The 25,849-nt window shown below is 39.0% G+C and overlaps 2 protein-coding genes across 6 annotated transcripts; one reads left to right on the forward strand and one right to left on the reverse strand.

Moving 5' to 3' along the window:
* The first annotated feature begins 35 nt into the window (after positions 1-35).
* kcnn4 (potassium intermediate/small conductance calcium-activated channel, subfamily N, member 4) lies at positions 36-20,727 on the forward strand. Of its 3 annotated transcripts, XM_042221906.1 has the most exons (11): positions 36-1,245; positions 2,050-2,175; positions 8,315-8,410; positions 10,080-10,528; positions 11,761-11,896; positions 14,829-14,846; positions 15,324-15,434; positions 17,390-17,511; positions 18,555-18,624; positions 19,717-19,883; positions 20,013-20,727. In XM_042221906.1, exons 1-11 carry the CDS (start codon positions 958-960, stop codon positions 20,014-20,016), a joined length of 1,587 nt encoding a protein of 528 aa, XP_042077840.1. In that variant the 5' UTR covers positions 36-957; the 3' UTR covers positions 20,017-20,727. The 3 variants fall into 3 exon arrangements, with proteins under 3 accessions (XP_042077840.1, XP_042077842.1, XP_005924282.1); XM_042221908.1 differs by lacking the exon at positions 14,829-14,846; XM_005924220.3 differs by lacking the exon at positions 2,050-2,175.
* On the reverse strand, positions 19,332-25,236 carry si:dkey-79d12.4 (zinc finger protein 260). 3 transcript variants are annotated; one of them, XM_005924223.2, is made up of 2 exons: positions 25,133-25,236; positions 19,332-23,222 (listed from the first exon to the last, which is right to left on the reverse strand). In XM_005924223.2, exon 2 carries the CDS (start codon positions 23,214-23,216, stop codon positions 21,414-21,416), a length of 1,803 nt encoding a protein of 600 aa, XP_005924285.1. In that variant the 5' UTR covers positions 23,217-23,222; positions 25,133-25,236; the 3' UTR covers positions 19,332-21,413. The 3 variants fall into 3 exon arrangements, with proteins under 3 accessions (XP_005924285.1, XP_005924284.1, XP_005924286.1); XM_005924222.3 differs by lacking the exon at positions 25,133-25,236 and adding an exon at positions 24,976-25,126; XM_005924224.3 differs by lacking the exon at positions 25,133-25,236 and adding an exon at positions 24,832-25,083.
* Positions 25,237-25,849: the final 613 nt, after the last annotated feature.

A 25,849-nucleotide genomic window follows, 5' to 3' on the forward strand; every position in this document is an offset into this window, starting at 1 on the left:
CAGCGGAACAGCAGGATCTGGTTAGCGGAAGTACTCTAGTGCGTTGGATGCGTCACGTTGCCCAAGGTCATGACGCTGTGCCTCAGTTGAAAGGGTTTAGGACAAAGGCTTTTTTTTTCTCACTTTTTGTGTAGTCTATTTGGGGACTTACCTGTGCAATTTAATAAATATGGAGACATCGAAATCAGAGGGCACAGTTACATGAATGTTTTCAAAATGACAAGAAAAACATTTTCAGGTAGAAATGGAATAGTGACAGCAAACGATGTTAGTGAACCCTGACTACTGCATTGAATATAACCTAGTGCAACTCATCCCCGCCACGGCTCTGTAGCTGTTGTGAAACTTGCGCAGTCCAGGTTTCATTGCGTCAGAATCAACTTGAAAGATTAAAATAAAAGCACGGGGGTTACATACCTGAATTTCCATACATTTGCCGTTTGGCGTTTTCTCTCAATTAAAATAACAATGATTGGATTCTTTTTTCTTACACATCATCAAATAAAGAAATGTACAAAAGTTTATGTCATTTCACTGCACCTGCAACCTTCCTGTGCTTCACTGCTAAGAGAGTGCGCCACGCACGTGACGAGCGCATCCACCCGCGCACAAAGAAAGCGCTTATCAGACCAGCGCACACTCTTAAATAATAAGACATGCAAATAAGAGCGCAAAGTCCGCTGCAGTGTGGACAGTGTGACGGCTGTGCGCGCGAGCAGTGCGCGTAACCGCTCCGCGCCGGTTGGGCTGGAGCGGTGATTGTGGAGAAGACCCGAGAGTTTTGGTAAACCCGCATCGTGGATGAGGAACGCAAGTGAGAAGGGCCTGCTACGCGACTGTGCCATCGGACTATGCCTTACCCAGCTCTGGAGGAGAGCAACAGGCAAAGCATAGGGCGGGAAAGCGCAAGGCGACAAGGAGAGGGGAGCAGGCGGGCGTCTCGTGTGCGCTCCGGAGATGGAGATGACAAATCGCAGCCTGCACGGCGACTCCAAAGTCGACTGCGTGAGCTGCGATGGCCTGATCAGCCGAAACCGTGGGGACTCCGCAGACGTGTCGGTGCCACTGACACTCCCCGGGAAACGGACAACTCACATGGAGGGAGACGACCTTTACAGACTCCGAGACAGAAAATTATTACTGGAGGATAAAAAGCGTCTGTGCGCGTGGACTCTGGGCACCGCTCTCTTTGGGATACTGCTCATGATAATCCACGCAGAAATATGTCCCTATGTTTACACTCCGGTAGGTTTAAGACACGAAACACGTCAGTGTCTTTCAGACATTATCTCCACAGCGAAATGCACAGCTTACATTTGAAATTAAATTAAATGTTTAACCATAAAACTTTATCTTGTATAGTTCGCTACCTTCTGTGTCAGCTGCCGCCTCTTATTATGTGGATTCATGTGAATATTTTTCTTAAAAGTTCTTAAAGCCCACGCTAGAAGTGATGTGACACATTGCTCTTTTGCGCATGTTGTAAAGCGTTTAAATGATAGCATCTTTAATGATAGCAACTTTGCATCTGCAAAGTTAGTCCGTTTGTTCAGCCCTTCTCTGGAAAGAGCAGACAAAGCTCTGACAGCAACATTAAGCTCACTTTCTATTTTCAGGAGCTTACTTTTTTATTGTTTGCCCTTGGACTCATGCTCAAATGCTAAATGAACAAATGAACACTACTGCTTCTACCTTAATTCAGAGGAACTAAAGCCTGTAAAGACTTGTTCCACTGCTGGCAAGCAGCACCTCAAATCAATGTCAACCTTTTAATAATACACACCTAGATTTGATTTTTCTTAGAAGCACATTTCAGGACACAGCTTTTCATGACTAATTTCTTGGTTAACAAACAACACTAACCGCTTGCAGCTCAGCAGCATAATCTGCACCTGGTGTTTGACCGTCCGTGACCCGTTAATTAGTTAGTTCATTTCCAGACAGTCTATTTGGTAGCACAGACTCATGATATTAAGATGCAGATCTCAGTGGATAACAATGCCAGTCTACACAATCAGCGAATGATTGACCCCCCCCTCTCTCTCGCAGCACATGCCAGTTCCACATGTGGAAAAAAGTTACGACACGTGCTGCAGAACATCAGACCACATCCATGCTGTGAAGTCAGGGATTGATCATGCTGTCAGAGAGTCTCACATTTCTAATGCACACCAGGTACACCGCTCTGTCTGTTACATTCAATGAGGTTGACCTGGAGAAATTATGATGGTGAAACTAAATGTACTGGCATAAATATGAGTTCAGAATTTCAGTTTACAAACATGAACCAAGAACAGGTGCTGTTCAACTGCTCCTAACAGCAGGCATCGGCTTTGGTATGATGGAAATGCTGATGCACTGGAAAAGTGTTCTCTGCCCACAGTAAAAGCATATTATTTTGGAGAGGCTTCAGTTCTGATTTAACCATAGCTTATATAACTCATGCCAGGATTCATACTACTTTTTGTAACTTCATGCAGTGCCAAAGTCATGAATGTGAGCTGCACCATGGACTCTTTTGGGGGGGGGGGGGTTATCACATAACAGCAGCGTTAATCAAACATAGCATCTATATCTTTCCCTGGAAGTGCACCATATAATATTATTTGTTTTTATGTCATTTTTATGTATGCTGCAGCATATATTTGGAGCGGCTCTATCAAAGTTAGCAATCGTCTACAAAGTTGTATTCAAGCAAACCTTTTTCGTGGTTATGCACAAAAACAAAGCTATTTATGGAGTGTTTTTCCACATTTCACCTCTTCCCCTGCAGCATGATTGTTAACAGTACTTCAGGCGATCTTTCCACATCATTTAGTGTATAATTAGAGCGTTTGCATGGCTAGGCTAATGGTCTCTCTGTCTTGACTAAGGTTGTTCTAGTTGCCAGGGGGATGCACTTTGACTTGAATGTGACCTTGTGTCATCTTTTCTGCTGCTTTTTTAATTAACTGGCTTTTACAGTTTGAAACAATTTACATGCACCAAGACTGAAAATGTGAGCATTCGATCATTATTGCAGGCATTTGAGTGATTCTGAGACTACAGGTCAAAAAGAAAGTTTGTGACAGATTGGTCCGCCTGAACATAAATGGGAGATTTTTGTCTCATACAGAAAACATCATTTGGTAGACAGCCCATACATTTTTATAGCATCCTATTGTTGTATCAAACAGCACCTCTCACTAATCATTACTTTGCAGATTATATTTAAACTTAGTCAAAAGCATTCCATGTGCCAAGCAGGTGAAAGTCCTGATAATGAATGTCAATATCATTATCACAACTTTAACGTGGCTATATTTCATCCACTGACTACACAGACGTTTGTTTTTTAAACTCATCAGAGCAAAATAATCAGCAGAAATGGATCATCTGATCAAAGGTCAAACAAAATGGGGAGAACATTTTTTTTTCACACACGCAGGGCAGCCACATTTGGTATCCGTGTCCCAATCCCCATAGTGGAAATGACTTCTGTGTGAGCTTTGCTTTTGCTTGATATGGGTCAAAAATGATGTAAATCTTTCTCTTTTTGAATTTGACTTATGTAAATGTAGGCTGTGCAAGCCAGATGTGTGGGTGTGCTGCAAGTACTACACATCCTGTTCTTAAAAATGATGAGTTTAATGTTTCGGTGGTTGCTTTTCCTGTTTCACTTTTATGAATCTACATTGCCTGCAAAGTAGCTGCTGATAGCGAACATAGGTTTGCATGATTATGCCCTTTGCACTAAGAAACTTGGGAAGTCACTGGCATTCTTTGAAAATATGAGTACACAGCATGCGTATATCAACAGGATGAGCTGGTGGTGAGCTTGAGGCTTGGTAGGTATAATGTAGACATCGAATAAAGGAGGCAGCTTGATTAGGACGGATTTTGTTTTGTTTGCTGCTTCCCTTTATTGGGATGGTAGTTTGGAGGTTAGTACTGTTGCATTATGGCAACAAGGTCCTTGCTTCAGATCCAGGGTGGGCATGGGGTGGCTTTAAATTAACTATAGGTATAAATGTGAGCATGAGTGATTGTCTGCAACCCTGAACTGGACAAGTTGAAGAAGATAAATGGATGCTTCCCTTTCATTTGGTTGAAAGTTTTGGGGTAATTACTATTATTTCTTTAAACATTTGTTAGCAAATGCTTTAATTTTTTTGCCTACTCTTGATTTAAGACTTACCCAGTAAACATTCACTTTATAATTTTCTGTTTCTAAATAGTATATTCTGAACTCATATGGGCATATGGCACAACAGAGAGATTTCAATGTATATCACCAACCAGACAGCAGGAATGTAAAAAACAAAATGAGATGAAGAGGCAGTCAAAACAAAGCAGCATCTCTCTGACATTAAGATTTTCTTTTTTTTTTTTTACCTTTTCCACTACACTACTTTTGATCTTGTCTGATATTCTTTGTAAACCCACACTTAAATTTATTGCAGAGAATGTACATGAACGTTAATGAAACCACAGTGGCTAACAAACCAAACTCGAAAACTAAAGTCAGATGCATGTATTATTACTTTGGAAAGTATTTATTTATTACAAAACTCAACCCAGACCGCTGACTATTGCGCTAGATATAGTGTTTTGTTTTGTTTTTTTATATTGTTTTGCCATACCTTGGGTGGCCTGTTCTGGTGACACTGGATCCTCATTTGTCCAAGACCATCTGTCCAAGTCTGTTAACCCAAAGTAGGTTAAACAGGAAAATGTTACAGAAATAATTTTAGAAACTCGGCACGAAACATGCTGTTGAGCTCTGTGTTATGGTGTGTGGTGAAATGTTGAGCTTTTGCGGGGTCTTCTAATTAGTGCTGGATGAATCACAGACGTGATGTGGATGCTACGGGAGAGACTGTGGAAAACAATGTACCTTGCCAATGGACGTCACACCATACCACCTACACACTCAACTCGCCTCAAGTTTGAAAGTTTGTAATTATCTTTTTGTCAGTAAAACCACACTGAACTATGCTTCTTGTGAAAAAGCAAAAAAGCTTCCACTAATACATCACCTGCACTGACATGTATGGCTCAGCATTATAGACAAATATAGGGCCTTTTAAAACTGCTGAGACCAAGGTGATTTGGTTTTTGATTCATCACGTGACACCGTCTCAATTTTACGATGGAGCAAAGCATTATGGTGTGAGTATCTGAGCCTGTAACTGCTTGTTCCGTGGAATGGAAAGTATTTAATTACAAGCACACATTACTTTAATTAAGTGGTTTTGTATGTATTTTTTGGAGTTCACTGTAGAATCAGTAACTCCTTTTTCATTAGGACTAATTACTGTAAATTATGTGAAGCTCATTTTGGAAAGAGTCAAAAAGTAGCCTGCAATTGTACTGTTATGTAACAGAAAGACAAAAATTGTTCAATATAATATATTATGGAAAGAGAAATTCCAACAATACGTTCATCATAAACAAAAAGGGGGCTAATGTACATTTGAGAAAACATCAGATTGTAGAGACTGATTGGTGACCATGCAAAGTAACAGAAGTGCAGTCATTATTGGGCAGTAATAAAATACATGCAGTTAAGCTAGTAGCTTTTTGATTTGTTTTTACTATTTTGTAGTTGTGGATAGCATTTCGTGTTTTATAAAGTTGAATATCTTAGGTCTAGTATTATTTTTTAACCTGGTGAGTGAAATACTCCCATCTGGGCAGTTTCTGGAAGGCAGGTGTTTGACTGACAGCCATTGTATACAACAGCAAAATGGTTATTCCTACTCTTTCCCAAGAATAGTGGGGAATTTAATTTTTTATGTTTGTTTTTGATCATTGAACAATTTGGCACTTTTTTCCAAACAAAGCAATTGATCGATCCCTCCACTGACATGAAACCTTTTTTTTTAAATTATACTTTGTGAATACAATCCTAATTCCAAAAAGGCTGGAATGTTGTGCAATATGTAAATAAAATCAGAATACAAAGACTATGAAACTTTTTTTTTTCATGAAAAATGTTACCTCGTTTTAAATTTGATGGCACATCTCAGAAAAGTTGGGATGCAGGCAACAAAAACAGCTGGAGGAGCATTTTGCAGCTAATTAGGTTAACCGCTAACAAGTCAGTAACATGACTGGACATAAAACAAGTCTAATCTTAGAGAGGCACAGTTTTTCAGTAAATATGGGCAGTTGTCTACAAATCAAAAAAGAGTGGCTAGAATGTTTTGAACATGTTCCTCAACATAAAATTCTAAGGATGTTGAATATCTCATCATGTACAGCATGTACAGTCATCAAAAGAATGTGAGAATCTGGAGAAATATCTGTGCTTAGGGGACAGAGCATTCTATCTATCTATTGTTAATAAAATATCAGTTTATGAGATTTACAAATCATTACATTCGGTTTGTAGTTAAGTTTTACAGGGCCAATCTTGGAATGGGGGTTGTGTTTTATTATTATTTATGTATTTTTTCCACTGTGATGGACTTATGACATGTCCTTCTGGTGTCCTGTGAGAGCTGCAATAGGTCCCAGGCTCCATTGCAAACCTGAGCTCTGCAAGCATTTAAGACAATATATTGATAGATTTTTTTTCAGATTTTTTCAGTGGATTCTTTAGTTTAGAAAGATAAAAGGATAAAATTTACAGTGTCACACAGCAGACCAAGACAAAGACGTGCGTTCTCTTCACAATGCCTCAGAATAAATGAATTTTCCTTAGATGAAACAAAGCCAATCGCAGTTTTGAAATCAAAAGAAAAATGTCATATACAGACTAGACCAAGAAGAAAAGAATGTTCTGATATATATATATATATATATATATATATATATATATATATATTAGATAATTAAAATATTGTGGATAAAAGAAACATTACAGCAACTCCTTTTAAAAATTATTAGTTATTAATTTTTCATCTTTCATCCCTTTATGGTCTGGTTTGATCACTGATTGATGTAATTTCAGGATATTGTTTCTATTTTAGTGTGGATTTCTAGTAAAATGTATTTTTTTTTTCATAAAACAGGTGGATGAAGGAAAACTAAAACATAATTTGAGCAAATAATTTCTCATACTCTAGACTTAAGAAGTCACTTGGATGAGTGAAGAAACATTTCTCCCACTGTGCTGTGACATGTTTTTCAAAAAGCTGGTTTCCTATTTACACTTTGGCGTAATCAGATTGTTTGTTGTGGGTTTTCATGTTTTTTGAAAAAACTGACCTGATTTCCGTGTCATTTAAATATAATTGATAAAGACAGGAGAGTTTAATGCACTAACATTGCATATATGTTATTAATGATATAAATCAATGGGGTAAAAGAAGAAATCAAAGATATATTTGGTGTGTGTGTGTCTGAGAGAGCGTATATTCATATGTCTTGATGCATTCTCAATCATCCAGGTAAGTAAATCTCCAAAAGTTGATTCTGTTGAACAGATGAACAGAATCAACTTTTGGAGACGTGTGTGTGTGTGTGTGTGTACTTACTTTAAAAAAGACTTCTTATTATGGACAGTGGGGGCCGTCATATTGCCTGCTCAGGCTCCTCAGAAGCTGATAGAGTATGTCCTAATTTGAGCGTTCACCTTCCTGCTCCGCTATCTGGCCTTCCTCCACCTCATCTCCTGACAGCTCTAATCTGACTCTCCTTCCACAATTTTGAGTTTAATCTTTTCTGTCTCTCCCTGCCCTCTTCTTCCTGAAATAGGCTGAAAATGTGAGGTAGTAAGTCCTGCTGTCCACTTCAAAGGAAACTAAACAAAATGCTTTGTTTCAGAAGAGATAATATCACTGGGCATTTCTGAAATTCTACTAAATCAAAGTTAAGACTAATTGATGAAATGATTTCGTTTATGGGAGTAGAATCACAATATCTGCAAAAAATGATCACTTAATCTCCCTTGTGGTCATAAAATGTAAAAGCTGCAATTCCTGTTATTTTGAAAAGAAAGTCCATTTGCTCTGTTTGCCAAACAGACACAAATATAGCATCAATAGAAAGTGCATTATGTCCTCTTGACATTGCAGCAGGACTCGTATAGATTGCATAAATAGCCTTTGACGTAGAAGTCTCAGATTCATGTCCTTCACAAAAGGATAAAATTGAATTGCTGGGTCTTAGTTAATAAAGTACGTGCCCAATGAAGGACTTGATTTGCATGTAAGTGTTTTCACTCAGTGCTACAGAAGGGACTAGCAGCTATCCAGTTCTTGGGCTATATCAAACCTTGATATATGAAAACATGAAAAGCAGTGAAATTTTAGACATTGCAGAAGAACAGCTGTGTTTTCATCACTCACGGTTCTGTTTTCTCTAACTCTATCTGTTTTCTTCTCAGGGCTCAAACATTGCATTGATCATCAACTGCTCCATCAGCCTGTCAACTGGGTGTCTTCTGATCCTCATTATAGCTTTCCATTATAAGGACATCCAGGTGAGTATGCTTTTTATGTTTTTTGGCATCGCTTATTGAACTATTACTTATTGTAATTCAATGTAACTCAGCATTAGTTTGGTTAAAATTCTATTTTTTTAGAGATACTTAAAGGCAGCTTTTTAAAAAGCCCCTCTCAGGCCATGTCTGGTAGCCTCAACACTGATTGTCTGTGATATTTGCTGCATGCAGGAAAACCCCAAATAAAAATCTCAGCCCACACAGGCATGCGCAATATTGCAGCTGTAATGTTTTTCCAGTCTACGTGGCTTGCTGCCGATTTGTGTGGGAATTTAATATACATGAAGGGATTTGGTTGAAATTAAACAGAGTAAACATTCTTTCATTTCCCCTCTTGCACAGTCACAGCATGCATGTTGAAGAGTGGTAACAACAACAAGTACAGAAAGAACTGTGTGTCTGTTTTGTAACAGTTTCTTTCATTTTTGCCTGCTGGGTTTGTATTCTTACCTACAGAGTGTTTAGTTTGGTCATAAGTCGCGTGTATCTGATACAAGAGGGGTACTGTCCAAGTGTGTAGAGGAGATAAGGAAGGACAGGCTTAGGGTGGGGACTGATATAGAGACAGTGTGCAGTGATGCATGCTGTAACTGGTGTCAGAAGTGGCAGGCTAAATCATTCAGACCGTCTCAAAGTGTCTTAGTTGGTGGATTAAAGAAAAAGTAATAATTAACAAAATGATGAAAGAGGAAGTTCTAAGAATGTCCTTGCTTCACTTTCTTAAACAAAATAAAGCTGCAGATTGAAGAAGTGGAAATATCTGAGTCACAATTTCAATACACATTCATAGTTTATCTCACAGGCTTCTGTCAAATATTTCTGGTTCAAATCTTTAGCGGGCCAAAAATAATTTTCTTATCATTTCCCTTTTAGCACAGCCCAACTATCGTATACTTGCAATCTTTCCCGCTTATAATGCAAAGTATGCATGTCGTAGTAATCCACATAATGAGATTATACTATGCGTATCCCAAAGTATTTTGTTCTTTCTAACAACTTTTTATTCCCCATCATAACTTTGCTGAGGCAATTGATAGAAATGGAAGTCATATAGTTGAAAACACATCAGCAAAATGAAAGCACCCTGCTAATGTCATTAGCAAATATTGTAGGCAAATTCAATTCAGTTTAGTTTTATTCATATAGCACCAAATTATAACAGCAGTCACCCTCAAGTGCCTTATATTCTAAGATAAAGGCACTTTCATAATACACAGAAACCACAACAATTGGGCGACCACTTGTGAGCAAGCACTTGGCGACAGTGGGAAGGAAAAACTCCCTTTAAAACAGGAAGAAACCACCGGCAGAACCAGGCAGAAGAGAAAAGAAGAAAAAAACAGACTGTGGAAGACAGCCAGAGATGAACAGTAACTAATGCTAACTAATGATTAAATGCAAAGTGATTAATAAACATGTAGTAAGTGAAATAAAAATGGAAGATGAAGCTAATGACAGAAGCTTTGGAGAAGAAACATCACAGATTTTATTTACACCATATTTACATACCATCATTACATTAATTGCATATCATATCCACAGTATGAGAAGAAGATGCAACTGTAATGTTATTGTCTTCCATCTCCAACTGCACTTTGATCAAATTCCTTTCTATTTTTACTCTTTACTGTCCTCCCTCATCCCTCAGCTGTTCATCATTGACCACAACCAGGTGGACTGGCGTATCGCCATGACCAGCCACAGGATTATTGTCATCACCCTGGAGCTGTTAGTTTGTGTTATCCATCCTGTTGGATCATACTGGGGGGTGGGCCTCCATGTGAACTCCTCTTCCACCGTTCCCACTCCATCTCCACTGTGTGTTTCCAGCCACCACGGCGAGACCCTGATGGACATGGAGCTGCTGTTATCAGTGCTGATGTTCCTCCGCTTGTACTTGGTGCACAGAGCCATCTTGCTGCACAGCAAAGTGCTGCTGAGTGCCTCCTACAGGAGCATAGGCTCACTCAACAATATCAACTTCACCTTTCGCTTTGTTCTCAAGGTACTGATGAACAAACACCCAGCACGCATGCTGCTAGTCTTCATCCTGTTCTTCTGGCTCACTGTGTCCTGGATGCTTACACTGTGTGAGAGGTATGAAGCACAACTGAGACTTTGTGTAATCAAACTGATTCAGAATCGCATTAAACTGATTTTTCATTTGCACAAATGCAGGCATTACAATAACGAACCAAAGATTTTCAATGACAAAATGAAAGTTTTCTCATAAAAAAAAAAAATTAATTAGCTCTTTCTCTTAATCTCTCTTCCATCTTCACCCAGGTGTCAACTGACTATTATACACAGAAACACCAAAATGCTCTCCAGTAGTTTAACATTCCTCTTCAGGGTTTGATAGTCAGTTTGACTTTCTGGTTCAAAATGGATTTCCAATAAATGATTTCATAATTCTCCCCTAACAAAATTCTTTTTGACGTCTGCCAGCTAAATGTCAGCCTGATCCTCTGCAATCTGCCTGGCTGTTTAAACAGCGTGAGGTCATTTGTTCGTTTGAACCTTAATGGGCGGTTTGCCTTCAGTTTTCCGCTTCTTTCTCGCATTCGTGTATATTTTGACATTTTGATTTGTCAGAAGTAATAAAAGAGCTTATTACTGATAGCAGATAATTTCACCAAATCTGTCAACACGCAACCATTATGCTAGCTGATTACTAGATCCGTGAGCCAGACGGATAAAATGATATGTTATCTAGCTGTGAGGCTTCAGCAAAGTTTATATTGGGCTTGTACTTTTGATGTTTTACAAGTTTATACTGGTTTCGACTTCCCGAACTCCTGAGTGCTGTAAAAAAATCTGCACTGATAAGGCGGTTTGATTAGTACGCCACACCTTCATCAAACAGACTGTGTTTGAGATGTTAAGAAACAAAATGAAGAACCTCAGAGAGTCAGGGAGAGTGTCACAAATAAACTTATGCATTGCATCACTTCAGCTCTTAATTGTATTTGGTGATTCACTGAAATAGTTAAATATAAGAAGGGATTTAGCCTGTAACTGTATCTATAAACAGGTTTCTGGATTAGACTGATATTAGTCAGAATTATCAGCTGCTACTTATACTTATACTTATACTCCAGAGCAGTTGTTGAATAGGATTAGAGAACTAATCCTATTCAACAACTGATATTAGAAAACAAACAAAGAAACAACCATACATACAAAAAAAAATGTTTTCTATCTCATACAGTTTCACAACTGGGGGGTGGGGTTAATTGTGGTAATGTTTATTTTTTAACTCAACTAATACCTCTTTATAATATGTTTCATTACACTTCAGTCTCAGTGCTACGTTGTTTCTCCTGCAGGCAGACCAAAGAATCAACAGGCCATATGGATACAGCGCTGTGGCTCATAGCCATCACCTTCCTCACAGTTGGCTATGGGGATGTGGCACCCAAAACCAACTGTGGCAAGGCAGTGTGTCTCTTCACTGGAGTCATGGTAACTAAGCTGATTTGAGAAAATGTAGTACTGAAAATGATTTTAGATTCACATAAAAACTAAGGGCATACTGAATAAAATAAAACACACAATGCTTGTTCTTCATCAAATGATTGTTTTGGCCTTGTATCAGACAGTGTATGAAAAAGGGAAAAGTGTAGCATCTTTAGCATAGCATCTTTATTTTTAATGCACTTTACATCCAACAATGTTGGCCAAAGTGCTACAAATATAAAACAAAGAGAAAACAGTTTAAATTACATATAGAATACCTTAAACTTAAAAAAAAAAAATTGATAACAAAGATATTAAGAGACATCAACAAGTCCTGCTGTGTACAGTAAGGCCCAGAAGTATTAGAACAAAGACAAACATGAAGATTTTCAGCTTTAATTCCAGAGGTTTAACAAAGGTATTCCATGAGGAATCACAATCATTTATATACAACTTGATGAACTTGATGAAGTTAGACTGCCTAAATTCTAGCACCCAGTCGCGTTCAAAGTTTGGTGTTTGTGAAGTGTGCAGTCTCATTTAGATGTTTAATCTGGCAAAGTTTAATCTGGCTTTATTGTTCTTGAGTCTAACCAGTGGTTTGCACCTTGTTGTAAATCCTCTGTAATTCCATTCAGTGAGTCTTGATATTAGACTTTGTCAGTGTCTGCCTCCTGAGGACTGCTCTAGATGTTGTGAAGAGGATTTTCTTATCGTAATAATTATGGTAATAATTCTGTAATCATGCACTTTAGTTGTTAGTGGTCTTTCAGGGCATTTGCTTTGTTACTGAGATGACCAGGTCGTGCCTTCTTTTTAAGACTGTAGCAGGATGTTCACAGCTTTCATTATCTCCCTGATTACTTTAATATGTTTTTTCAGCCCAATGATGGCCTCCTGTTTGCTGTTTACAGGAAGCATTCAGCAAATGCAAATTCAACAATTTGAATGAATTTCAAATCTGTTATCTGCTTATTTTGTCATGGAATAAAAAGGAAAAAGACCTAATTCATCTGAAACTACTTGGCATTCAATTTTCCAATTATTTTTGAGCCTCTGAAAATTAGGGAATGTGTATATTGTAATTCTTAAATTCCTTAATTGAATACTTTTGTTATACTCCTAAAAGTTTGTACTTCAGTCGCATCTTGACTGTTTGAATCAAAGTCCTTTGTGGTGATGTATGGAGACAAAATTATAAAAACTGTCTCACTGTACAAACTGTTATCTCCTTACAGTAGCTGTGAGACAACAACCCTCAATTCAATAGGGAGGCACAGGGAGTGGAGTTTTTTTAATCTTTGCTTTGCTTGTCTTTGTTACCACTGAAACCACCCGACACACTTTTGAGTGCAAAAACAGACAATAACACACAAAACCAAGAGCTTCTGTCACTGTTTTCACTTTGTCACACTATGTTGTCTCTAAATAGGTTGAATTTTCTGTTATCTTCCATTTTGTTCCATTTCTTCTCTGTTCTGTCACACTGTATTACATGTTGATTTCATGGATAGCATGAAATCAACATGCTATCCATGTTGATTTCACTGGAGGACTTCCTTTTGCGCAATTGATTTCATTCCTGTACTGTGATCTATTAGCATCTTTTATCGTCTGCTAGGGTTTATTATGTTTTATCGAATCCCTTCTCCGTGTATTTTAGCGTCATTTGTTCTACTTCATTCTACCTTCTCACCCTTAATGTTCTGTTCCACGTGTTTGTTTCATTCCCTTCTGTTCCACTGCAACAACTATTCCTCCATTTTCCTATTTCATTTTTCCTATGTCATTTTCAGGTCATTTCAGTTTGGTTCAGTTCACTTCTCCGCTGTTTGCAATCCAGCCTATTCTGCACTGTTCCACTAGTTATCTTTGATACATTAAATTCTTCTTGCTTGAATGCCTTCCTTCCCTTGTGTGTGTGTGCGTGATTTCGATTGCAGCTGTAAGTTGACACAGTGTACTTCTGCAAGACCTTGATATTACCAGGCGCTCACATGAAAAGACTGAGGGAGGGAAGCTGTCAGCATGCAGTGTACCCTGTGCAGTTGCACAAAGATCTATGTGAAGTGTGATGGCTCTGCTGAGTGTGCCATACTGTCTCAGAGAATTACAGCCAGGTTTAAGGTTTTTCATGTGTAAAAGAGCAAAAAAGGACATATATGAACATCTTAAAGTGAGATGTTTTTCTTAAAACAAGTTAGTTTTTTATGTTAATGCAAAAATGTTGGTAAGTGAAGACTGAAAAAAAGCTGGAGGGAAAGGTCAAGTGAGGGCAAGCAAGGAGTGGCTCCGTGTTTGAAATGGCAACACATTTTGCTGCTGCCTTGAATTCTGGTACAAGCAGATAAGAATCTCGGCCATGGCTCTGGATGTGGGCACAAGTCCGGTTTAGACACCTCTGTGACAGAGTGGAAAACAGTCCTCCCAATCTTTCCCTCTCTCTTTCTCCATCTCCCTTGTTTTCATTACGTTCCCCCCTTATAAGGCAAAACTTTCCACCATATCCATTTTAGGTGGTTTATTGCCTTTGGCACCACTACAACAGGAGGGTGTGCCAACCTGTGCCCAGGGTTTGGAAAAAAATAGATTTCCCACTCCCATCAGGGCAGCTCTGGGAGCTAGAAACTTGGGGTGATACTCACACCTGTAATATGGTTGAAAGCCTCAATGTTCAGCACTTTGGCCTCTGTCCAGCTATAACTCAATTTGCAGCTGTTTTAAGGAGTTGACACCACTTTTTGCATCCCATCCCTGTGTGAGGATGGATCCAAGGAAAGAGTTTGTACCTCCCAGGTTTAGCAGACGATGTAATGATAGATATTTTGTGGCTGGTGGAATGAAGGATAAATATATCTTTCAGAACTCTGGCTCAAGCTTTATTGCTCATGCTTGGTCTTTCTCTCTCTCTCTCTCTCTCCTCTCTTTCTAATGCAAGCTGAAAAGTGGAAAACAGGTAAAAACTGGTTAACTTTTATCTTTATTCGTAATGGATATGAGTGCAGTGTTTTGTCTCTGTCTCCATTGATACATCTTTTTATAGATGTGGATGTGTTTTGCTTTGAGACCCATTCGAATATTCACCATCATTCTGTATTTCCCTATCCAGGAATAGCGCTAAGCTATTCTCAGAGGAAACCCACACTATTTTAGTGCCACTGAGGCCCGTCTAAGCATTGAACTTTTTGTGTAAATTTAGTTTTGATTTATTAGATGGAAGTACGAGGATCAACACTGAGTTTTCTGAAGAAGTTCTTTCCTTAGAGGGTAATGGACACGTAAAAAGACACGCTGGCCGCTGTCATTGAGCTTAACTTGCAAATTCAGGCTCATCAGTTTTGTCTCAGTATTCTGGATCAGTCTTACATAATCGCTGACGATCTGTTGAGACGACAACAAAAATACTAAAAGCTCTGTGTGTCTTGGGTTTTAGGGTGTTGCCTGCACCGCCATGCTGGTTGCAATCGTTACAGAGAAGCTGGCGCTGAACAAAGGAGAGAAACATGTGCACTTCTTCATGATGGATATCCAGATTTCTAAAAGGGTAAGAGCATGCAACAATTTTCTGCAAACCTGTATAAACACACAGTAATCAGCCGGCATGCCTTTTTTATCAAGTTCTTTCTTTTTTTGTTTTTTTCATTGCTTCCATTTGAAATATTCTGTAGTGGGTCATGTGACATTTGCATGTATGGGTCTTTTCCTGCTTATTATTCTTTTACTTCAAAGTTGATATTTGTGGTTTTTCTTGTTTTCCCCCTGGAATCGCTGCAAATCATATATCCTTTGGGCTACATGAAGTAGGTGTCCGGACAGCTATCGGTAACTGTTCATACCCACATTCAGTGTGCAGATTTGAGAACCATTTAATTTAGATAATCCCTCACAATGAACACCATGTCCGTGTTTGTTGCTGTCAGAGTCAATGGGACAATGTGTGGTAATGCAGTTGTAAGAACAGAGCAACTGGAAGTCTGTGCTGCATTGCCACACAGCATTGATACAACAAACTAATACACTTTGGTATGCTTTGTATACTTGGTATTTTGGGCAATAAAAAGGAACCCACAAGAAAAGGAGAATTTGAGTTTTTATGGTTCAAAATTCTGTGAAAGTTTAAAGAAAATATTGTTTACTAATAGCTAAATATAAATGACATCAACAGCTGTCTTGTCCAACAAAAAATAATCTTGATAACAATTTATGTTAATATAAAAGTGTAACACATACATTTTCTGAGCTGTGTTGAAGTTCTCATAAATAGTGGCTCTAATTTTTGTAGCATTTGCATGAAAATTTTTGTGCAACAATCCAATAAACATGTTGTAACCATCAATTACCTTCCCTCCCATCACTGGTAGCTGCAGTGTTGTAAGCCAAATAAGAGACAGGATAAAACGGATAGAGATGTCAGGATGGATGAGTCACTGCTTTCCATGTTGCATGCACGCTTTGGTGTTTGATTCCTTTACTACAGGATTGTGTGGGAAAAGAGAAGGGAGAACTGCCAGGCTCTTGATGTCCTTTTCAAGGCGTCAAACAGAGGAAATAATCTTATCTCTGTCAGGAAAGAAACTTGTGTCACTTCAGGCCTGTGCAGCAGCGGGCAGGAAACTGCTGACGCGTGTGTTTTGCTTTTAAGGGTGTCTGAAAGTAAGTAGGAGAGGAGTGTGGTTGCAAGTGTCTGCTTGTTGATGGGAAAAAGGGAAGTTACAAGAAATCATTTTCAGTGTCTTGGTAATACGCAAAAATGTGTAATGACTGACAGATTGTGCAGTCTTGGTTTAAAGCTGTGTTTTGTATAAAGCAGTACAGCTCCCCCCCAAACCGTGTAGCAATGTCTGACTGAAGTAGAAGCACTGCTTTGGAGGATACAACCATTTCCTCTCTCCTGGTGGCTGCATCCTGTCACAAGGTGCATCTTTATGCCTCGCTTTTGGTTGTTTTGGTTTGTGTGTGTGCATGTGCATGCATCCTCCTGAGCTTACTGGTGCAGTCCAGATTTATACTGATGGGAACAAGGGAAGACATCTGGATGCAAAACACTGACAACCTCTATTAATAACCCTCACAACAAGGTCGTAGTGACATCATCACAGGGTAGTTACACACAAAGGTGATTTGAGCAGGAAGGTAAACAGACATGAATAGAATCAAATAAAAAACAAAACAAAACAGGAGAATACAAGCGAAATCTAGAAATCTCAAGTTCCTAGTTTAGCCGTTATGGCCTGTTTTATAAATTTCTGTATATAAGACTCACTGACCATAACAGCCACTATCTGAAAACAGCATCATTGTACAAAAGGGTGGAACAGGAAAGGCTATCTGGATTTCATCAGCTGGCCTGGACGATGTGTGCTGTACTAAAATCTTTAAAAGTTAACAGTTAGCGGCTCTGCACGAATTTTATCAGTCGAACATCCAAAGTTGATCAATATGTGCTGTCACCACATTTCTGTATGTTTAAGCAGTCAGTTCAAATGTTTCTTTTCCCAGATTCGCCATGCTGCTGCTAATGTGCTAAGAGAATGCTGGCTTCTTCATCGTGCAAACGTGACAAAGGGCAACCGCGGTGAGCACAGAAAACACCAGAGATGCCTTCTGGAAGCCATCAGAGTGTGAGTTACTGTATTGCAAAATAATACCTTCAGGCTGGGTGTCTGCGTGCGTGTTTCAGTCTGTGTGAGGGGTGTACAGTATGTGGGTGGTGGTTTGTGTGCCTTACATGTGTATTTTATGGGTCATTAACTAATTGTCAACATGCTCAGAGTCACCAATTTAAAGATGCTAATTTAGATTACTAATTAGATTTGTTTGCCTCTTTTATGTGGACAGGATATGTGTGAACAAGTGTCTGCTTTATTACTCTTCAGAGTCCAATGCAAAGTTCTTCCTGGCAAGTAAATAAATAAAAGGCCCCTTTTTTAAATGATTATTTGAAGTGTTTGACAATAACTGACAACTATTGTGCAAACCTTTCGGGAGATACTTTTAAGAAGAATCGCTTTTTTTCCTCCATAAATTATGTCTGCTTGTAATTGAACAAGTTTCTCTTCTAAGAACAAGTGGATTACACAAGACAGGATGTCCGAAACGCTGATCATGTGGTACATTATCCTGACAACAGCAATACATGTGTGAGAATATGTCAGCCTGTGTGAACGGGGTCGTACTTCCTGCTTTGAACTGTTCTAAACTATTATAAATAAACCCTGTGTGGAAAGTGTGAGAAGAAGGCCCCTCTCTACTTTAAGAGTTACAGTATATACTGTAATGAGACCCTTCTGCTGTCTTTGACCAGGTGCTTGATTGCAAAATTGGTTTTCATATGTTTTTGTTAGCTGATTGTCTGGATTGTCTATTGAAGGAACTAAATTTAGTAATGTTTCATAGCATTTCAACAAACTCAGCATGACTCCTTTAATACTGAGTTATTGAATACTTGATTGTCAGAATATTCCTCAAATCAGAGTTTCTGTAAGTGTTTTATCTCAGTGTAGTCACTCATATTGGACGATCAACACTTCACAGCATTTATTTTGTTTACATTCCTGTGCCTCAGGATAGCATTTAAAATAAGGTCTAATAAAATACCGTTTGAATTTTTCCACGTGTCTCAAAAATCACATTTACAGTTGTTGGTTTTTTTTTAACTTCACAGATTTCGGCATTTACGCCTTAAACAAAGAAAACTAAGAGATTACGTCAGTGAGATGGTGGATCTCCCAAAGGTAAATAACAGCACATCTGATTCACTGTAAAACTCCATTTATTTACACTTACAGGCCATTACATTTGGTATACATGTTCAGTCGCTCTGTAATGCAGATCTCTAATCAGCCAATCACCTGACAGCTACTCAATGCATTTAGGCTTGTACGTCAGGTCCAGGCGACCGGCTGAAATTCACACCAAGCATCAGAATGGGGAAGAAAGGTGATTTAAGTGACTTTAAAACAGGGTTGTTGATGCCATACCGGCTAGTCTGCATATTTCACAAATCTGCTGTGATTTTCCCACACAGTCATGTCTAGGGTTTTCAGAGAATGCTCTGAAAAAAGGAAATATCCAGTGACCAGCAGTTCCCTGGCCACTAACTCCTTGTTGATGTCAAAGAAGACTGAGCAGACTGGCAACAGTAACTCAAATCTCAAATAACCACTTTTTACAACCAAGCTATGCAGAAGAGCATCTATGAAAGCACAGCATGTTTAACCTTGAAGCAGATGTGCTACAGTAACAGAAGACCACACTGGGAGTGACATTTGCCAGCTATGAGGAGGAATCCGAAATTAAATATTGCTGTTTGGGGTTTCTTAGATAGAGCAGATAAATGCATACAAAAAAAACTGGATGATGAGATTTTAATTTGTCAGAAGTGAACAGGCACAGAAAAGGTTTCCATGAGGAAAAAACACATTAAAAAGACATCACCTAGTGAGAGTCACAAATGTAATTCTGGAGCGCTGTAATTGCTGGAATTATATGAAAATGTGCCCAGTTTCACTAAATAAGCCGTTCTATGGTTACCTTACAGTCAGTTACGGTCTAACAATCTACTCCTGCTTACTGACTGAGTGCAGCTGAGCCGCAGCATAAAAAACAAACAGCTTCAAACAAAACAAAAAGCGATCCAAATGTTTTTGTCTGATTCCCTCAAAATCACTGTCAATCAGTCAGTAATCCACATAAACTCTCCAACATACTTTTAAAATGTATCTGCACAGTGTTCAGTAACGTTAGACTTTTGGTTCTAGTTTGAACTCCAAGTGTGTTTTCTTTTCAAAGCCAAAATATTTGTGTTGTGTGGTGGATTTCAACAGATGCAGATGATTATGTGCGACCTCAGTGCCAACTGGAATAACTCCTATCGGGAGCTGGAGCAGCGAATCCTCTCCATGGAGCAGAAGCTGGACGAGCTGAGTCGCTGCTTCCAACAAACGTCTGATCTGCTGTCTCAGGTTGTACGTCACCGCAACCCAGAGATCAGGTAAACAATACTTACAGATGCCAGTGTCCCTGCACAGATCTGCTAAAAAACACACTGTAGGATGTCATATATCATACGTATATTCACTTTGGAGAATAACAAAATTATTTTGTTGGGTTTTTTTTGTAGGTGACACGACTGCACGCAGTTGTTAAAAACAGTCCGTAGTGTTTTCATCTGAAGTATCCACGAATCCTCTCCAACCAGAGCTGCTTTAGACTCTTTAACATGCTGAACCACTTGGAGGACTGGCATACTCACTAAAGATCATCTTTTGGCCCCATTCTGAGTGTACTGCACAGTGACTCACTGCTGTTAAATTATACAGATAAAATAAGACCTAAATTCACTGCTGGGAAATCCGAGTGCATTTTCAGGAAATCTGCTGGGTTTTCAAGCAAAAGGATTGGTGACAGAGCCCAAGAACTAACCTGATCTCAGTCAAGGACTGTGGAGGATCCTTTAATCTGCAATAACAACATATCTGTAAACTTCTATTTTCAAGATATTATTGATGCTCTACATTCCTAGCTTATTCCTGTGGAATAAGCCATTTTGCATGTTTTAATTTTTGCAGTATTTCAGTGTTAATCCAACCATTTTCCATCATCTGAGACACACGGTGTCTCAATAATTCATCACTGTTGTGCTCTCCTGTAGCCGTTTAAGTAAATCTTGAATGAAAATGTGTTTAACGGTAATAGACTTTGGTGAGTGAAGAGAATGAAGTGAATGTCAAATTAAACTTGATGAAAAGAAAGTTTTATTGCAAACTCTAAGTCGAAGGGATCCCATGACTATTAACTGAAACTTGCAGACTTGCGTCGGCCACAGTTTGACGGAAGAAAAAAAAAAAAACATCCAACACTTTACACCTGTTGAAAATAAAGAAACTTCAGTGGCCTTATAAGCTCATCTTTTAGCAATCCAACTGCTCCATCTAGTGGTCAATATTAAAACACACAACAATAATCATAATAATAAAAACTACACGACTTTCTTCCAGATAATTGCGGATTCTTCAGCATCTCAAAGGAGCATAACATTTTCAGCTGTATTAAAACAGAAAACAAGATTTAATTAAACCTCTGTACAAATGTCACTAATAAGAAAGCACTTTGTGAGAACAGCTGCAAAACTGGACCAACTCTCTCTCTCTTTCTGGAGGATTAACTGGAGTTTTGTTTAAACTTAATCCAGTGCTGGAAAAAAAGCCTCCTTGTTGGCTACCTTTATTTTTTTTTTCATTTTATTTTATTTTTTTAAACTCCGGTAGTTAGTGTAGCAGCAGAAAAATGTATGAGAAACTAAATATGTAACATTTGCACATGGTAAAAACATGTTAATAACCATCTAAAACATGCTTATAATTCAAAGTCATTTAGAATGAGTGTGTTTATGTTTTTGCTTTATTTCTGTCACTGGAGGACACATGAATTAAACAGACTGGTGACAAGCAGGTGTCATGTGTGGCATTTCTATTTTGATTTGTTGCTTGAAGAAATAAAAACTGATCTATTCGTACTTCTGTCACACCGTAGGCTTCTTCGGTTTGTTACTTGTCCTGTTTTTAAGCTGGTGCCATATGTATGCTGAAGGCCTGGGAAACAGTTCTCCGCAGTCACACGTGAAGGGCATTCTGCATGTTCTCTTGACTTTTCTTTTCCACGTGCAGCCAGAGGGAGATTTTTTTGGAGACCCGCCCTTCAGGTGCTGCGCCAGGAGTTTAGCTCCTGTGAAAGTGTCCCCACAGCTAACACAGATGTAGCTTATGGCTTCCGCGTGCTGAATACAGTGTCTCAGGAGGTGCAGCCTGTGTTTAAAAGCTCGTCCGCATGGGCACTTGTGCGACCGGCGGCCTCGGTGGAGGTACCGGTGGCTGATGATGAGCGAGGGCTGCCGCAGGACAGCGCCGCACTGCCTGCAAGGGTAAGGCACCTTGGAGCGCCAGCTGCTGTTCATGCGTTTCATCAAAGCCAAGTGATGGCTGTCATTCTCAAACATGGCTAGGATGGTTGGCATTGGTTGTGAGGGGGGGTTAAAGAGCGCACCCTCTTGGTATGTGTCCCGGGGTCTTGAAAGCACAGGAAAAGGGGAATGAAGGTTACTTGAAGGCGGTTGGTTTGGCTGAGCTAGGGCACCATTTGTCCCTGACGTTTGGCCATCACTGTGTGTTCCATTAATGGCCTTGCTCACGAACTTGGTTGACTGCAGCTGGATTTTTGTGCTCTGGGCTCCTCGGTTATCCTTTGCCAACAGTGATGGAGTAGTAACAGTGCACGCCTTGGTGCTGACCACTGACGTGTGAACTTTGGTTACGTGCTCTACTAAATATTTCTCAGAGGTAAAAAGGAATTTGCATATGTTGCATGCTTTCGGCATTGACTCAGAGCAGAAAAGCACCAAAGGCGATTTTCTCCCTTTGGGACACTGGTGGCTATAGTACAAGTTTTTGTGACTGAAAACTTGGCCACAGATGTCACAGGCATACAGAGCCAAGTGGTGTTTCTTAACAGCACTCTCAGTTAGAAAGGCCTTCTTGCACAGAAAGCATTGATATTTTACTCTTACGCCACTGCAGTGCAGCAAGTGGAGCTTAATTGACTTAAACGGACCTCTGCCGCACACAGTGCACATTACACTATTGGCAGCAGGAAAGGGTGCACATGTCGTTTGGGAATCTGGACAGTCTGAAAAATGACCAGAATCATTGGGAAAACTGGAGTTGGAGCGACCATTTGTTTCAGAGTGATCTGGAGGCAGTTTATTAGGTTTAGAGTGTGTCATGACTTCATCTTCAGAAGCAGAGCTTGTTGAATCTTCTGCCATGTCGGAATCACTTTCAGTGCTAAGATCTTCATCATCTGCACCCAGTATGTACGCCACACTGTTTTTAGGCATCTCAGGTTTTATATCAGCTCTCTGTTCAGACTTCAGTGCTGGCAGTGAGTCATGTTGAACAGTATCTGCATTTTGCTGCATTGTCTTCTCATTAGGAGAGCTGTCACTGCTCTGCCTCTTACAAATCAACGAGGAATCTTCTTGGATAAACTCAGAGTCTGTACAGTGTTTCTCTGCATGCTTGTTCAGCTCCCAGACATTGCTGAAAGACTGATGGCATTTGTTGCAGACAGGTGGCAGATGCGCATTATCCAAGTGTGTAGAGAGTGACGTCAGGCGACGGAAACTAACCTTGCAGATGTGGCATGTGGCTTTGGTATTGTGGCTTTTATAATGTGAAATCAATTTCTTTAAGTTGTGGATGTTCTGCCCACATTCCCAACATTTTGATACCAGGTGCACATCTTCGTCGCTGCTCGAGTCTGCTGACATAACAGTCTGTGAATTTTGAACAGAAAAGACAAAAATCAGTTGAAATAGTCCAGAATATAGCACCTTGTTCCTGCATTTACTTTTATACCTGTGGCCCCAGAGACATGTGGACAATGAGTGGACTAAACATTCTGACATGGTTTGTAGTGATGCGCTTTGGTTCGCTCAGAGTTCTCTTTAATTGGGCTTCTTCTGTTAGCCATTTAGCATGAAACCAAATCATGGGGAAAAGCTACAAGTGTACCAACTCATCAACTGATTCGGACCAGAGAAAACAAACCACAGGTGTAAACATGCTCCTAAGATTTACAAACACTGTCTGAAATGGCTCAAAAACAAATGGTTGAACCAGATTTTCTAATGAACCATACGTTGGTGAATAAAAGATGGACCGATGGCTAGCTCACAGCACATCAGTGACCGTGAGCTAAAGTTCAGCCTCACACACCTGCTCACATGGCTGCAGGCTTTTCGTTTGTATTTATGATGTGTGAAGACATAAAACATTGTATAGAAGAGACAGAAAAATACATCAATAAGACACTGAAATATTAACCATTGATGAGGCCACAAGATTAGAATTTTTACAGTAGCCATTTTAGTTTTTTGAAACCAGACTGATGTGAAATGGTAAATGTTAATGGCACTAATGGAAACCAGAATTAACTAAATTAACTTTTTTTAAAATCAGGTGATTTGCCCCCTGTTGGCCATTTGATGATATGGTTCAAGGAATGATTAAGGAACTTTAGCACTGGCTTCACTTTTCAGAACCGGAAGCTACATCTATCTTTTTTATTCAGTTAAAGAGCTTCTAATATGTCAAAAATATAGTTTATAGTTTTTCAACCTTATTGTAAAGCAAAGCTGCCCAACCTTTAAAGTATTTGTGGCATTTTTTTTTTATTTGCACAAGTTGGTAGTCTGTACTTGCAGTTTTATGCCCTAATGGAATTAAAGTTAGTTAACCAACTTCCATGCTTTATTTCAAGAAGAGCGCGAACCCTAAGGTAGTCAAGTGGCAATCTGTGAGGCAGAAAAATTAAGTCGTCATGGAAATGCTAAAAACTAAAGTTACTCTTGTTGCCAGCTGAAACTGGATTTTTTTTAGATCCACTTTCCAAACACTCTGGTATTAAAAGTCCTAAATTTGTTCTCAAAAGACAGGTAGAGAAAAACTGTTTCGACTTCCATTAGTTCCCCTGTTTACTGCAACTCCAAAATAATATGAATATTTTTGTAACTCAACATCGGGTGGAGCTAGAACAGGCATCTGCTTCCACATCCATCTTTTACGTGCAGTCTATTGGCTTCCACAACTAAATAAGTTAATAATAAATTAATATTTATAACTGAACAAACATTTAAATGTCATCTACATAGCTTAATATCTGTTATTATCTGGAAGCTTTGTTGTTGAGTAAACCAAGGTCTTGGCTAGAAAAAAAAAACAAAGCAAAACAAACACAAAGAAATTAAAATCACCCCCTAAAATTCAAGATATTACCTCTCTGCTGTGATGCTGTGACAAGTATGCACTTTTTCAAAGTACACAGGTTAATAACAAAAATAAAAACAATTCAATAACATTTTTCAATACTTAAAATAAACATACTTTGTTTAGTAATGACTACTCTTCTCAGGCATCCACACTCCAGTATCACAGTGCCACTTTGCCATTGAACTATCAACATTTGCTGGAAGAAACAACACACGTTCTCTCTTGTGGCTGACTTAATACTATACTAGATGCACTTACCCCGTCCACAAATACCGGTAACAGCAGACGGTTCGTGCAACTCATTTACTGTGAAAATATAAGTAGCTTAACTTGGTATAATGAGCAAATCCAGCTGTAGGTGGGATAAAAAACAGGTCTCCATATTTCAAAGAGAAAAAGAACAATTCACTTTTACCTCGGGAAATCCTCCTGTCCTTTATGGCGTCCAAGATCGCTGTTCCGAATTCATCTACATCCGGTTTGAACCGGAAGAGATGAGCCTCCATCTCCCACAATGCATCGATGTGCTTTACCCACTGAGTGGACAAGCCAAGGCAACTCTAAATTATTCTTACTATAAATATAAATATTTTGCAGCTTGCTGCTGCAATTTTTAATCTACAGATTTATTAAAAAATAAATCTTTAATGCAAAGCGATCTCATGCTAAATTGCTAACAGAAGAAGCCCATTATTTATTTTATTTTATTTCATTAATTTTTATTTAAAGAAAATTATGAGACACCTTACTTTTTTTTTTCTGAAATCAAGCTTATACACTAAGAAACGTATTCCCCTGCATCTTCTAAATATCTCTTTTTATGCATATATGTTTATATGCATTTTATGTTAAATAAGCAGAGTGAGTGGATGCCTGAACAATGGAGAAGATTTGAAGAACCCTGGTGATGTTAGAGCTGTAGTAACTAAAGAGGGATAATGCTTATACCAGGAAGATATGGCAAATAGTATTTTAAGATGGGTTAAGAAGAGAAGTGATGGTCAGTGAGCGGAAGTAATAATTTATGCATAGAAGGAGCACTACAGATGTGATGTTTGCCTAAAGGGAGGGTGTTACAGCAAACAAGAGGAATGAAAGTTTGTAGAAGCAAGATGGAATTCATGTTCGAAAG

This window comes from Haplochromis burtoni, unplaced genomic scaffold, assembly GCF_018398535.1.
Source record: "Haplochromis burtoni strain Fernald_Lab_line unplaced genomic scaffold, NCSU_Asbu1 Contig_76, whole genome shotgun sequence".
NCBI lineage: Eukaryota > Metazoa > Chordata > Actinopteri > Cichliformes > Cichlidae > Haplochromis > Haplochromis burtoni.

Excerpts from the sequence above, each read along its gene's own strand:
- kcnn4 (XM_042221906.1), top strand. The coding sequence starts at position 958 with ATGGAGATGACAAATCGCAGCCTGCACGGCGACTCCAAAGTCGACTGC. Across the intron at positions 2,176-8,314 it reads ACATTTCTAATGCACACCAG|GGCTCAAACATTGCATTGAT; the intron begins GTACACCGCTCT and ends TTTTCTTCTCAG. Across the intron at positions 8,411-10,079 it reads TCCATTATAAGGACATCCAG|CTGTTCATCATTGACCACAA; the intron begins GTGAGTATGCTT and ends CTCATCCCTCAG.
- si:dkey-79d12.4 (XM_005924222.3), bottom strand. The coding sequence starts at position 25,020 with ATGAGTTGCACGAACCGTCTGCTGTTACCGGTATTTGTGGACGGG. Across the intron at positions 23,223-24,975 it reads TACCGGTATTTGTGGACGGG|ACTGTTATGTCAGCAGACTC; the intron begins GTAAGTGCATCT and ends CAAAATTCACAG.